The sequence below is a fragment of the Mustela erminea genome, chromosome 7 (genome assembly GCF_009829155.1).
Source record: "Mustela erminea isolate mMusErm1 chromosome 7, mMusErm1.Pri, whole genome shotgun sequence".
NCBI lineage: Eukaryota > Metazoa > Chordata > Mammalia > Carnivora > Mustelidae > Mustela > Mustela erminea.
In genome coordinates this window covers 58,600,558-58,615,397 of record NC_045620.1, presented here as the reverse complement: position 1 = coordinate 58,615,397, position 14,840 = coordinate 58,600,558, and the positions used below count along the sequence as shown (strand labels likewise).

The 14,840-nt window shown below is 41.2% G+C and overlaps 1 protein-coding gene across 2 annotated transcripts in view; it reads left to right on the top strand.

Annotated features, from left to right (window-relative positions):
* SLC9A2 (solute carrier family 9 member A2) overlaps positions 1-14,840 on the top strand; it is a 95,780-nt gene that overhangs the window by 63,665 nt on the left and 17,275 nt on the right. For both annotated transcript variants that reach the window (XM_032351705.1, XM_032351704.1), the window contains 2 exons: positions 9,237-9,326; positions 10,101-10,171. In XM_032351705.1, the coding sequence (XP_032207596.1) occupies positions 9,237-9,326; positions 10,101-10,171 (161 nt within the window). The remainder of the gene's footprint in view (positions 1-9,236; positions 9,327-10,100; positions 10,172-14,840) is intronic.

Sequence of the window (14,840 nt, the reverse complement as noted above, 5' to 3'; positions counted from 1 at the left end):
CACGGGGGAGAAGAGGAAGGCAGCCAGGGAGCCTGAGGGCAGGTTTTGATGACAAAGGGGGAAAACTGGGAGGTACTTTTTATTTATTTATTTTTGTTTATTTTTAGGGGGTAATTTTTATTTACTTATTCTTTGTTTTAAAGATTTATTTATTTATTTGAGAGAGAGAGAGAGAGATGGGGACTGGGGGAGGGACAGAGAGGGTAGGAGAGGGACAGACCCCTCACTGAGCATAGAACCAGATGCAGGGATCCATGATCCTGAGATCACAGCTTGAGCCAAACAAAACCAAGAGGCAGGTGATAACTGACTGTGCCATCCAGACACCCCTTTAGGAGGTACTTTAAAAAAAAAAAATTTGTTTAATAGTTCATCACAGAATGCTTTCTAGTTGCCTGACTCTGGTCTAAGCTCTTTTTATATTATCTCATTTAATCCTCATAACAACTCTATGGCACAGAACTCTAGGAGTCACTGTTATTATTCCCATATTACAGATGAGGACACTGAGGCCCTGAGCCTGCGCTTCAGTGCCTTTCTCAAGTCTACACAGATAGTAAAAAGTGAAACAGGAACGAGTTTGGTGTTAACTGTAAATAAGTTGCATAGTAAGAGTTCAATATGGTAACTCACTGTGCTCCTTCTCCTTCTGCTGATAAGTTCCCCAAAAAGCAGTTCATCCTTCATCCATTGACACCTCCCAGGGCTGGGGACAGTGGGTTGTCCTGTGTGAGGAATCCAGGAGAAGAATGCCTTGGGAGCCCCTGTCCTAAGTCAAGAAGTGGCCACTTCTTTGTTGTCTTTGTCACCAGCACCTTCCTGCTGCTGGTACTCATCAGTGATGGCTATCTTGTGTCAGGCACTCAGACAAGACCTCTTCTGTATGTGTTATCTCATTTCATCCTCACCACACACCTTTGAGAATGAGCCCCGTGAGGCTGAAACAGAGAAAGGAGACAGACCCAAGGGTACACGTAAGTGAGTGACAGAAGCTGAACTTGAGCCTAGGACTCTGACCCACAGACCAGCTGAGACCGACTGACCTCCGTTGACTTCACTCAGAAGACATTGTTGACTAGGTCGTGGTTAGTAATAGCTTCAGTTAAAGCTAGTTTTGGTTCAAATATCCCATGTACTTCGTATACTTTGGGAGATACCTGGGTGTAGAGGAGAAGTGAATGCCCTTTCCTTTATCTTTTTACTAGAGTGTTTATCCTTGTAAAAGTCATCCAATTTGCTACACCCACACTTCACCTGAGGCAAAATGGCACATTGAATTCATTTTGCCTCGAGCCTTTTAATCTCTCAGGAGCATCCTAGGGCATCAGGCTTGAGGGGAAAAGTCAGGTGGGGGTGAATGACTCAACCGCTTCTCCTAGGCCAGCTGCCCTGTCCTTTAGCACTCCCCACGAGCCCTGCCAAGGTTTAGTCAGTGCCCCGGACTCCTCCGTGCTCTCAGAACTGAAGGTGTCAAATACAAAAATAGAACTGTGTTGGTCTAGTGTAACTAGGAACTGGGTCATTTGGAGATGAATATATCAGCGGCCATTATCCACCCAAGTGTATCTGCGGGGCAGAAGTAACCCCCTCCCCCAACCTCATGGACACATGCATTTGTAAAACCCAGTAAAAATGACTAAATAGGAAGATGTAATTCAGGAGAGGACGTACAAAAGACAAGCTCAAATTTTTCAGTCAGAATATTCAACAGACAGAAAATTACGTTTCTACAGTCAGATGAAAACATAGCATAGGAAAAAGGAAAGTATTGCAGAAAGGTATACTATTACTCAATGAATGTGTGCATAGGTGATTAATACAGAGTCTCTTTATTATACTCCTATCTTGGCTTTTGGGAATTGTAAAGTGACCAAAAGATATAGGTGAAATTTGGATTCCTCATCTTCAAGCCTGCACACCCACTTGGAAAGAATAGCGTATATAGCAATATTTAACAGAATTTTTGATGTCACAAATGAAAAAAGACAGAAGCCGCAAACAGAATAGCTTAGACTTATTGGCTATATTTGGTATTATAAGCATATCGTATTAACCCTTCAGAGATTTTGGGGGGGTCAGTATTCAGAGTGTGTAACCATACCCCCCAGGTGGTCTTCTCTTTCAATTAGGTTGAAGGATAACCTGGCAAAGCTCTCTCTGCTGCCTGTGGGGAAGAAGAATTTCTGCAGTTCCATTCATACTATAATCTTCCTGTCACTGTTGTCTGTCCCACCCTTTTGTGGGCATAGATTGGAGACTAATCTGGCTCTTATGAGACTCTGGGTTATGAATACACACGTGCACACCCACACAAACACACACACACACTCCCTTCGAAAAGGATATTTTTTTTCCAGAATACATCAATAATTAAGGAACTCAGGGAAAGAAGCCTGAAAGAAAATACTTAATGGGTTATGAACAGAGTAGAAATAATTAATCATAATCTTTGCATAACATTTTGTCTTCTGATTAAGGGCTATGCATTCTTTTTCAAGTGACAACTTTTATGTTGATGGATCTATCATTAAATGTCTAAATGTCTTTTCCCCTTATTTCAGTATTTCTTGTACAATGAACTCTCTTATCCCTAATACTTTTGAGTTAGTACTATCTTCTAAAATAGCATTCTTGTGACATATGGTTTATCATTGGAAGCCTAGACTTATAATGAGAATTTTAACATTCCTTGAATCATGCTGATAATTAAGAAAGTAGCCTCTTGATGAAACATATTAACATGTTAGCAGACTACAGTGTTGCTTGTGGAATACTGAATGAGTAAATGATTCTGATTCCTTGGGCATGTGAATTCATTTTCTTTTAGATAAGTTTGGTAATGTTACATAAAACATAAGCTCTTATTTTAAAATTATATTCAAGGGATGCCTGGGTGGCTCAGTAGGTTAAGCGGCTGCCTTTGGCTCAGGTCATGATCTGTGCGTCCTGGGATCGAGTCCCACATCAGGCTCCTTGCTCTGAGGGAGCCTGCTTCTCCCTCTGCCTCTGCCTGCCACCCTGCCTGCCTGTACTCTCCCTCTCTCTCTGACAAATAAATAAATAAAATCTTAAAAAAATAAAATAAAATTATATTCAAGATTGCAGGCAAGGTAGAGTACCATAGTAGAAAGCACAGACACTGGAGGAAAGCTGTCCTGGGCTGAGATTCTGGCTGATATTCTGATAGTTATTACCCCAGAACAGCCTCAGAGAGCTTCTGTGGATCCAGAAAATGGTACCTCCCTCCCAGGCGGTAGAGAGGAAATTGGTATGTAAACATAGTATTTGATGATTTAACCTGATGATTTGCTATGTTTTAATTATGACATTAAGTAAAATGGTAGTAGAAGAAAGAAAAACAATGCCCTTCACTGTATGTTTCTTTTCTTTGAAAAGAAAAATGATTGCAGAACAATCTAACAATCTGGTTATTATTTATTTATTATAGAGCAGACTCTCTGAATTCTGAAAATCCATTCAGTGGTTATCTAGAAGCCCATCAGGTAGCAAGGTTAATTGGAATTCATGACAGGACAATCTTTTTGTGCCTCTACTGCAGATCCATGTCATGTCTATTGTGAGTTATTGTCCAGAACTGGAAGCATCTGGGATTTTACCTTATTTGCAAGTTAACAAGTTTAACTTGGCTGTAGAATTTCCAAGGATGCTTGCAGAAGATACCTGACCCCTGCTTCATGGACAAAGGACTTTATTACTCATGGCCAAAGTAGTAGCCAGAGCTTCCTGTTCACTTGTGTCAGCATTCCAAATACCCCAGGTTCCCCCATGGAGGACCCAGGATAGATGTCCCTGCATGCAATGGGTTGCATTCCAGGATACAGGCACTGAGCAGGAGGATCTCTCTCTTTGTCTTGAGGGTGGCATTGCCTCCTCTCTCGATGCTGCTTGTTGCAAATGCAGCCCTGGAAATGGCCTGGGTAAAGGTAGTTGAAGCCCTGCATCATGGGCACCCCCTGGAAGAGTGTGTGGGACCCTCAGGACTCAGGGTGGATTGGCCTTTCCCAATAATCAAATTCCTCTGGGGGCATCTGGGTGGCTCAGTCGGTGAAAAATCCGACTCTTGATTTCAGCTCAGGTCATATCTCAAGGTCATGAGTTCGAGCCCTATGTGGGGCTCTGCGCTAGGTGTGGAGCCTGCTTAAGATTCCTCTCTCCCTCTTCTCTGCCCCTCCCCACCAATAAATAATAAAAATTGAAAAAAAAAATAACGTCTGCTGACTTAGCCTGTTGAACTGGGCAATGATGACAATTGTACTTTAGTTTGTTAAAGGAATGGTCATGTTTAAGATACATATACAGTGCAACAATGATGCATTCCTATATTTAATTAACATATACCATTACTAAGCAAATGAATTAGCAAACGTTCATTCTGGTCCTACAATAAAATGAGCAAGATGATTAAGATTTTTTAAGATAAAAAATGTAGATGGATAATTTAGAATCTGAGAGAAAGCAATATTTTAGTTGCAAGGGTTTGCGACTGAGCAAGTAGGCAAAAGAAGGTGATATTTAATTTAGTATTAGGGGAGTATTGGGTTTGAAGGATGGGGATCAGGTGTTTGGTTTTGGTCACATATATCTTGGAAGGTCTATTGCCTATTAGACATCCACATGGAGTTATTGACTAGGCAATTGTATGTATGGGTCTAGAATTTATGGGAGAAGCCAGAGTGGAAAGTAGAAATTTGAGCACAGGGAGAGTATAGAGGAGGTATGCTAATACCAAGACGTCTAAGAAGTGTTCAGGTCCAGCCAAGGAGAATGAAAAAGATGAATAGTAAAATGGGAGAGGCTCATCAAGAGGGGCTCATCCACACAAGTGAAGAAAGTATCGAGGAAGGAGAGGGTTCTAGCAACTGTGACAAATGTGGTGCGTAGTCAGGCTAGGCGGGAGCAGAGAGCAGGCTATTGGATGCAGCAAGTCCCTGATGAGTGGACCTACTCACAAGAGGGCTGGGTCAGGGGGCATGGGAACTCTAATCACCAGGATTCCAGGGAGAAGGATAGAGACTGGAGTTGGGGAGAAGGACGCAAGTCTGCTGAGGCCTGGGAGAGGAAAGGAGTGATAGTGGGAGGGAAATGTGTGCCAGAGGAGGGTTTTTATTTGTTTTTCAAAGATGGGAGCCATAGCAGCGTGCCTGAATGCTGGTGGGACGGTAGAGAGAAACACTGATAGCACGGTGAAGAGAGAGACGTGATTTAGGGGAAGAGACGGACCTCTGACAGCCAGTTGCTGTGCAGTATGGTTAAGTCTTGAAAGAAAGATACTCAGAGCCAGGAGGCTGTGGCATGAAGAGCGTGAGCACCGCCGAGAACACTTTTATGGTTCTTGACCACTTATCCATTCAGAGCTACACATCGCATGGGCAGCCGGGCCCATGATCTCTGTGATCAAGTTTGTACCGGGAGCGAGGCCTTACCGAGGATATGGGATAACAGAACAGTAAGCGTGACTTTTTGTTGTTGTTGTTGTTGTTAGCGAGTTTCTTTACATTTTCCTGGACATTGTCTACTTAATCAGCAGAGAAATGTAAGACAGCTCCTCCCATCTCTCCGTGTGTGTGTGTGTGTGTGTGTGTGTGTGTAAATTTTAATTAAAAACAAAAAACAAACAAACAAACAAAAAAACCAAGAAATCATTTTCTTCCAAAAGCTCAAACCAAAAGAACGCTCCTGACTTTGTCAGACAGCAGTTGTTTTTTTGGTGCTTCATGTTCCTGGGAGCAAAAGCAGGCAGGGCAGGTGGAGACAGAGGTGGCAGAAGGTGGAAAAAACAGAGCTCGCCTGGCTGTCCTCCTGTCCATGCCTGCTGTTAAACCATTCCCTTCCTTAGGTCTGGCCCCGAGGTATTGTGCGTGTCGTGCCAAAGCCAAAGTGAATGGGTGAACCTGTCGTTTGTCCTTTGCAAACATGGTTTTCGGTGGTTTGTTGGAAAACCGAGGCATTTCTTTATTGTTTTAACCTATGCAGATGGTAACAAGCTATTTTTCTAAGGCTTATCAGGTTGCTTTCCCACGTGACCTAAACTGGAAATTTTGCAATGTGGTTAAAATAAGGTGCTTTCTCAAAGGTTAGCTGTTGTTTTTTGGTTTTGCTTGTGTTTTTCCTTTATTTCTCCCAACCCAAGACCCAGGGCTCCTAGAGGATAGCGTCCAGCTTGGGGAACTTAATATGACATTCACCACGTACTCTGTCTCCAAATAGATGGATTGAGGAAGGAAGGAAGAAGGGAGGGAGAGGAACCCATCAAATCATTCCTGCTGACATGACATGACAACTGCAAATACTTCAAAGAGCAAATAGGGGACTCTGAAGGCAGCTGTTTAAGTAGAGGTTGTTCAAAGACAGTGTCCATGACCCGTTGCATATAACCAATACATTTTATTAGTTATAAACTACACTATGTGGTATTTTTAGAAACAGGAGTCGCGCTAGGAACCAGGCCATGCTTGCTTCTGTAGCTGATCAGTTTTTATTTATGACAGCGCACTAGCTTCTAGATTATCTGTCCAGGGGAAGCACTCAACATCTGTACTACGGCATGTGTCCTGTCTTTATTTTAAGTCCTGTATTTACAACTGCTGGGCCCTCACATTTTTATTCTTTTTTTTTTTTTTTTAAGATTTTATTTATTTGACAGAGAGAGAGAAATCACAAGTGGCAGGCAGAGAGAGACAGAGGAGGAATCAGGCTCCCCGTGGAGCAGAGAGCCTGACGTGGGGCTCGATCCCAGGACCCTGGGATCATGACCTGAGTCGAAGGCAGAGGCTTTAACCCACTGAGCCACCCAGGCGCCCCCACACTTTTATTCTTACTAAAGGATACGGATAGGGGAAAAAAACCCATGCAAAACAACAGTTAGCGTCCTTAGAACATTGCACTGATTTTGTTGCCTTTTTTTTTTTTTTTCCTGGAGCGCTTATTAAATCTGGGGCTTCATGGAATCTGGAGTTCAGTGGAATCACCCATCACCGTAAACAATGTTTACACCCATTTTCATTTACATAAGTTAAAAATTACGGGATACATGTTAATTGGAAAACTGTTTATTACCTCCTGTGTGATTTCAAAGTGACAGACTAAAAGGCCAATGAGACATAAGGTGTGTCTTCTGCCAAATTTGGTCAAAATCAGTTCACACTCCAGAAAGTTGAAGTTAAGCTTAAAAAATTCCCAAAGCCGGATTGATGGAACAGTGAATGACCACCTTTAAACTGTGTCACAGTTTATATAATCAAAAGCATTTTCAAATAAAGGCATGCATAAAAGTGAGATGAAATCAAATGTGTGGCAGGGAACATATCTCAGTATACCCATCCCTTCCCCACTGCCCCCAATCCTCTTACCACCCCCACGCCCTGTGCTCCCCACGCCAAGAAGGGCCGGCCATCTGCCTGCCATGCAGGAGTATCGGGATCTTCTTGGCCCCATGTTCTCACCCCTCCTCCCTTGGCCTATTTTAGTGTTTGTGTCTCGTAATTTTAAGTATATTAGCTGATTGTTTGTTTTATATTTTTTAAAATTTTCTATTTTTTATAAACATATGATATATTTTTATCCCCAGGGGCACAGGTCTGTGATTGTTTGCTTTGATATCTAAGTTCTACTATAATTCTTCTTTTTCTAAATTTTTCTGACTAATATAGAGCTGACTTTTCTAGTTCTGTTAACAAAAATCCTTTTGGGATATGGTATTGAAATTGTATTGCATGTACTGAGATAAAATTGTCAACATAATATTGTTATGGAATCCCATTATAGTTCTTCTTGTGAAGGTTTTATGCATTTCATGATAGGATTATATATTATATATTGTGTATTATGTGTGTTATATATATATGTGTATTATTATATATTATATATACATGGATAGAGTGTATAAGTTTATTGTATATTATATATTGTATATCATATATATTATATATACACGGATTATATATTATACATACATGGATTATATATTATATATATACATGGATAGAGTATATAAGTACATATATTTAATGTGTATATAGTATATATATTTTATATATTATTATATATTAGTACACACTAATATATTTTCCCTCTCATGTAGGTGTTTGTTCTCTTTCTTTTTTAAAATTGAAATTTTTTTAAATTTTAAAATTTTTAAAAATTAAGTTAACATTAAGTTTTTTTTTTATTAAGTTGACATTATATCTAATCACTTTATTAAACTTTCTTGGTATTTTTAAATGAAAAAGGGATTATCTTAGATATTTTAGTACAAAAACTAAATCACCCATGAGCAAAAAAAATCTCCTTATTTCAATTTTAGTATCTACACTTCTACCTCTCTGTCTCTTATTTAACTGACTAGGACATGCAGAACTGTGTCATATAACAGATAAAGAGTATCCTTGTGTTATTTCCAGTTCTAATGGAAAGGCTTTTAATGTTTAATTATTAAGTCAGATGTTCACTGTAGATTTCTGGCAGATGTCTTTTTTATCATGTGAAGGAAATTTTTCTTCTTAGGTTACTAAATAGCTAAGGTTCTCCATTTTCCAAGTTGACAAATATGCCCAAAATCCTCTGTACACTTTCTCACTGCTGGTTCTTTACTCGTGGTTGATCCCTGCTATGATATGCTTCCGCCATGTTCATTGTTCCCTCTCTATGAGGCCTTTCTGGGCTGACTTCCTGTGTATCTCTCATTCTTCCTTTAGTGTACTCTGTAACTGTTTTTGGCCTATCTTTCTCCCTTTAAAACTACAAAGTCCTACCACTGAGGGCCTTAGTTATTTATCTTTGTATCCCAAATACAAGACCCCAACACGTGTGCCACAAAAGTACCATGAAAATGGCTTTAATAAATTAATGAATGTAAGAATTATTGAAAAGTTTCCTGTGGATAATGAAAGTAGGTGATTCCTTTGACTTGGATAATACTTTATTAATTCTTGGAATTTCTTTCTTTCTCTCTTTCTTAGAATTACTTAGAATTAGTTTGCAATTTCTTGAACACTATCCATTGTTTGGTTTCTAATAGCACGTGTTGGGACATGGCCCTCTGAAAATATGCCAGTTACTGGAGAGGAGGAAAAATGAACGAAATATTACATATACTGTATTAAATCTTGAGAGGAGGATATCTTTTGTTGGTTATCAAAGCTTGGAAGAATAAAAATTATTCTTAAATTTTTCACTTAACTTTATAAGAAGATACACTTTTTTCCCTCCCTGTGCAGGGAATTACTATCCGACCACTAGTGGAATTTCTCGATGTTAAGAGGTCGAATAAGAAACAACAAGCTGTCAGTGAAGAAATCCATTGCAGGGTAAGTGTTAGTGTAGTAATCATGATTTAAATGATAAAAGAAAAACTTGTTGTGTTCAGTCGACAGCTTGGCATTCTGGTGCTCATTTCTTGAAGGAGAGAGAAATGGCAGAGGGTAAAAGGGAGAGGGCCAAAGAGGGCATGAGTTGGGGGTGTGAGCACAGCCCCATAGTGGCTTCTCCAGATTAACCTGCTAGACCTCGGGTGCCTGGGTGGCTCAGTGGGTTAAAGCCTCTGCCTTCGGCTCAGGTCATGATCCCAGGGTCCTGGGATTGAGCCCCACATTGGGCTCTCTGCTCAGCAGGGAGCCTGCTTCTCCCTCTCTCTCTCTCTGCCTGCCTCTCTGCCTATTTGTAATCTCTGCCTGTCAAATAAAATAAATAAAATCTTAAAAAAAAAAACAAACCTGCTAGACCTCCTGGGAATGGGAGAACAAGGAATCCCTCTGGTTACTTCCTTCAGTCTGAAAATGTTTCTATTTGAAAATTATCACCATATTTCACCATATTTCATATTTTCCAAAATTATGAATAGACTATTATGATGAGAAAAATAACCTGAGAATTGCTTATTATTGATATAGTAAAATCAATATATTTGGAGAGGAATCATTGTTTCATTGCTTCTCGTGAAAACAAAATGGAACAAACAAACAAAACCCAACAATAGAAGAAAAGCAAAAATGGTTAGGGTCTTTGAAATTTAGGCATGATGTAAGTAGAATGTAAATTACTCATTTCAGGTAATAATCAGTAGCCTACTTTTTCTGTTTCAGTTTTTTGATCATGTGAAGACTGGAATTGAAGATGTTTGTGGACACTGGGGTCACAACTTCTGGAGAGACAAGTAAGAAGGTCTTATGCCATTATATTATGAAGGAGCTCTGGCTCACTCTGGAGGCAGGACTTACAGACCTGTGTTATTTTTCAGAGCTGCGAGTCTGTCCTGTGTTGTTCCATAGTATGTCCTTTGAGATAAAGTTCAGCAATCACAAAAACCCGGAGCAAAACAGAAGCTTATCTTGCTCTTCTGTAAAAAGCCAGACCTCTGTGGCAATGTAGTTGTAATAGGTGAGCTTTGCTCCACGGACTTGTCATGGTCCCAGGATGCTTCTGTCCTGGTGAATCTGCAAACAATTTCCATTTTCAAGGTTGCCTCTTGGACCAGAATGGCTGCTCCAGCATTAGCCATCATGCACACATTCCAGGCTGCATGTAGGAAGAAAGATAATGAAGAGACAAAGAATATGTACTACTGGTTTCCTCCTAACTGGAGTTACCGGAAGCTTTCACACAATTCTTCCAGTTACACACATGGCCTGGCCTTCTGTGGCAGGCACTCAGTCATGCAGGCCTTTCTCACAACAAGGGAGACTGAGATATACAGCCTATTTGGTGGAAAACTGAGGGTTCCATTACTGTTTGTGGTCCTGCATATGTTGAGGGGCTTTGTCAAATGCAGAGCTTTGGAGCACCTGATGATATAATTAGACTAACATGTATTTTACAAACAAACTTTAAATACAGGTATTGTAACAAATAGAAGTGACAAATTTTTTTTAGAAGTAAATATTTTTAAAGCTGCACTTCTATGAAAGATTATGTGTGCTTATATAAATGTGTCTATCTATTTGTTTTTTTTTTTTTTTTGTCCCTTTAACTTTTAAAGGCTTTGTGATGTCTCCCTTCAAGGTTCTTTTTTTTTTTTTTTTTTTAAGATTTTATTTCTTTGAGAGAGAACAAACGAGTGAGCATGGGGAGGGGCAGAGGGAGAGAGAAAGAATGTCAGGCAGACTCTGCACTGAGCACAGAGCTCCATGTGGAGCTTGATCCCAAGACCACAAGATCGTGACCTGAGCCAAAACCAAGAGTCAGATGCTTAACCCACTGCACCACCCAGACGCCCCTCTTCAAGGATCCTGTAGTTGAAATGGACAAGGTACACTAGCCAGGCAGAATTTGGTACATGCTTTCGTATAAACTGAAAAACAGACTTCCAGGATTAATTCCAACAGCAGGGTTGGGGACCACGGAACCAGAGTTGGGAATTCAGGAACCAGCTCACCCGACCACCAGAAGCTGACCATGTCCCTCTTCTCCTGACTTCACATTCAGTGCCATCCACACAGGTAGCCTGAGTCAGCTCGGGGGTCCTATGCGGAGGAACTGACAAATACTATAAACCAGGGCCCATTTTTTCCCCCATAAAACGATTTGTGAACATTTATCCTCACATCACTGGTTAGGAAAGCTTTTTGAAGGAGACAGACAACAGCTTTAAACTATATTTTGGTAGTTTCTTTCTTTCCTTTGCTTTCCCAACTTGTAATAGAAGCCCTCCCCCACCCCCTGCTAATTTACATGAAGTTAACCAAGCTGCCAATTTATGTAATTTAACATCAGGGAGTTTTTGAGTGCTTATTGTTTGTTCACATGTTCTGACAGGATACTGGATTATAGCAGAAGTATAAACCATGAACTCAGGACTTTAAAATTTTGCAATATAATAAAGGCAACAAAACAGTCACACAGCAAATGGGTGTGTGTGTGAGTGAGTGAGTGCTGTCATTAAGTAGTAAGATGAGTTACAGAGACTCTAAGTGCTAAAACACCCTTGACAAACCTGACCACACTGGTCGCTAGTGGAGAAAAGCCTCATAGACAGAGCCTTACTCTGTAAGCAAAGAAAAAATAGTTTATTTGTATGGAGAGTTAACTATGAGGGGGCACAAAGTACTAAAGCAAACTAAAATCTCCATTGTTAAAATATGGGGGGAAAATGACCATTTGTCTTGGGCAGGAGTCACATTTTTGCAGGCAGGGGGTAGGTGAGAGAACCCTACCCATCGGTGCTGTGACTTTCTACGCACTAACCTGCTTTATGTGCCTGGGACCTTCCTAACAAAGACGGATCCTTGTCTTTGCCAAGCCAGCAATTCAGACTTTTCTGCTTCTCTTCCTCTGTTTTGTTGTTGTTGTTGTTTTTCTCAGCCAGGTCTGTTTTCCACCTGCCTCCTCCCTTTGCACCTGACCACTTGATCACTTTTCTCACTCCTCCAGCATTCCATGTCTTTCCCTGGAGGGGCAGGAGAAAGTCATCACCCAGGACAGTTGGTTCTTTTCCAAAGGGGAAATTAGTGTAAGGATGTATACCACGCCTCTGCCTCCCAAATGGGGACAAAGACGTGAGCCGGAATCAGGCCAGCATCCCTGGGGCAGTGTTAGGAGGAAGTGGTGGACGCTGTGGTCATGGAGATTTGGTCTGGAACCTCAGGTAAAGGAATATCAGAGAAAGTCTGGCTGCATCCTTTCTTTCAGGCAGAGATACTCTGTCTCTGGTGTACATGAGTCTGTTCCAGGCCAACATCTACAGGCTGCCAGGCTAATTAGACTATAAATACTAAAGATGGCAGAGCCAACTCTGATTTCATGTCTGAAAGGTACTATAGCTCCGTGTCTCCAGTTTTCCACTGCAGTGTATGTCTTTCTTTCAATCCCTGTATATTTCCGTGCATGACAGTCTTCAGGTAAATTTCAGCATAATTCCCTGGATTTGTCAAGTGTACTGGATGTCACAGGTAGAGCAGGGAAGTGTGTGTAGGTATGGAGGAATTTGGTGCTGACGCAGATCATTCTCAAAATCAGCTCTGCTCAGATCCTATCTCTGGTATGTACCTAATTGTTGATGTTACTAAAGATCATATATAAAGAAGTGGACTGGTTTAGGTATGTTGGGTATCTTTCCATTTCCTCTGGAATTCTTAAGGCTGTGGATTTCTAGTCATCTTGCCAGAGAATTTGTGAGGCAGCTGATCCTTTGAGAAAAGGCAAGTTTTAAACCTTTGAGGAGGGAAGTTTCTCAGACTTGGTAAAAGGAGTCTAATGACGGCGAGAGAGCGCACCTAGGTGTAGGTTGGCAGAGAACTGAAAGGTGTGAAAATAAAACAAAGAAAGCACACAGTTCCTATGTTAAATCAGATGCCTTTGCCCTTAATGCTTATTCTCCCTTTTGTTTCTCTCTAGTGAAAAGCTAAAATAATAATAAGAGTAACCAAAGTTTAAAAAGATGTGTTGTGGCCAGGAGTCCTAGCCCAATGAGCCTCACATGAAATTTAGAATAAACATAGAAAAAAAACTTGGTCCCTGTTACATGCAGTAGCCAGTGAAAAGGATGACCCCTTAATTATTTATTGCCCTCCAGTGTAGAACAAAGGGCCAGTACCAAGAATGTGGGTTCACATTGTTCCTATCGTAGTAGCACAGGTGTACCTATAAACCTCCTTGGGCTTATGGTAATCACTGTAATGCATTTCTTTCTTTCTCAACAAATATTCATTGCATGCAATTTTGCTTACCTATTGGCATAATAATGTTACATAACAAACCACCCTTTTACTCAGCTGCTCAAACAACAGTCACGTTATTAAAGCACATGAGTCATGAGTCTGGGAGTCCAGGCTCTGGGCTTTGCTGGGCTGCTGTGGACTGGGCTGGCTTATGCTTCAGGGCGTTGGTTGGTTTTGTCAGCTGATCCCAGCTGGCCTTCTCTGGTGTGACTGGAGGGATTGAACTCTACATCATGTGGCATTCACCTTTGTCCTGGGACTGAGTCACTCCAGTCATATCCTTCTCATGGTAATTGTGGAAACCAAAGAGGTAATTCTTAGTACAAGCCCATTTTAAGCCGCTGACCCAGTTGTTATGTCTGCTACAGCCCACTGACCAGAGCAGGGAACATTATTAAGGCCAGTGACAGGAAACAAGATAGCACAGGTCACCTAGGCCATGGTGTAAGGACATGGCCAAGTAATAGGGCAGAGGGTGTGGATAGAGGGAGGAATTGAGACCAAATGATCCATTCCACTGTCTGTGCTTACAGCATGCCAGGCATTGGTGGTAAAGGACAAAAATGGAAAACAAAACAAAACAAATCTCTGCCCATATGTATCATTTTAGTGGTAGGGGACAGAAAGTAAGAGGAATTATATAGCATATTTGAAAATGATAACTGCTATGGCAAAAAATATGTGTAGCAGGTAGAATAGGAAGTTCAGGGGGTGAGAGATGGCATGTGGTTCTAATGGGTTGGAAGGGAAAAGCTTTTCTGATAAATGACTCCTGAGGAAGGACTTAAAGGAGGGTCTGCAACTGAGCCATGCAGGTGTGTGGGGGAGTGTTCATGGTGGAAGGAATACTGGGTCTAAAGGCGCATGGGTGGGAGCAGAGCTGGCAAGTTTCCAGGACAGAAAGGACACCAGTGAGGCTGGACATGAGAACAGTGCTAGGAGATGCAGCTCCAAATTATGGAGGGCCCCCTAGGTCATTGTGCATTTAGTCAAGGGAGACACAGAGTTTTACATGGTTTGACTTGTATTTTATCCAGATCACTCGGCTTCTGTGTCAAGGGTAGTCTGTAGGAATGCAGTGGTGGAAGCAGGGAGACCAGTTGGTGCCTATTGCAAGAATCTGCTTGAGAGATGATGATGTCTTGGACCAGGGTAGATCCAAGAGATAGG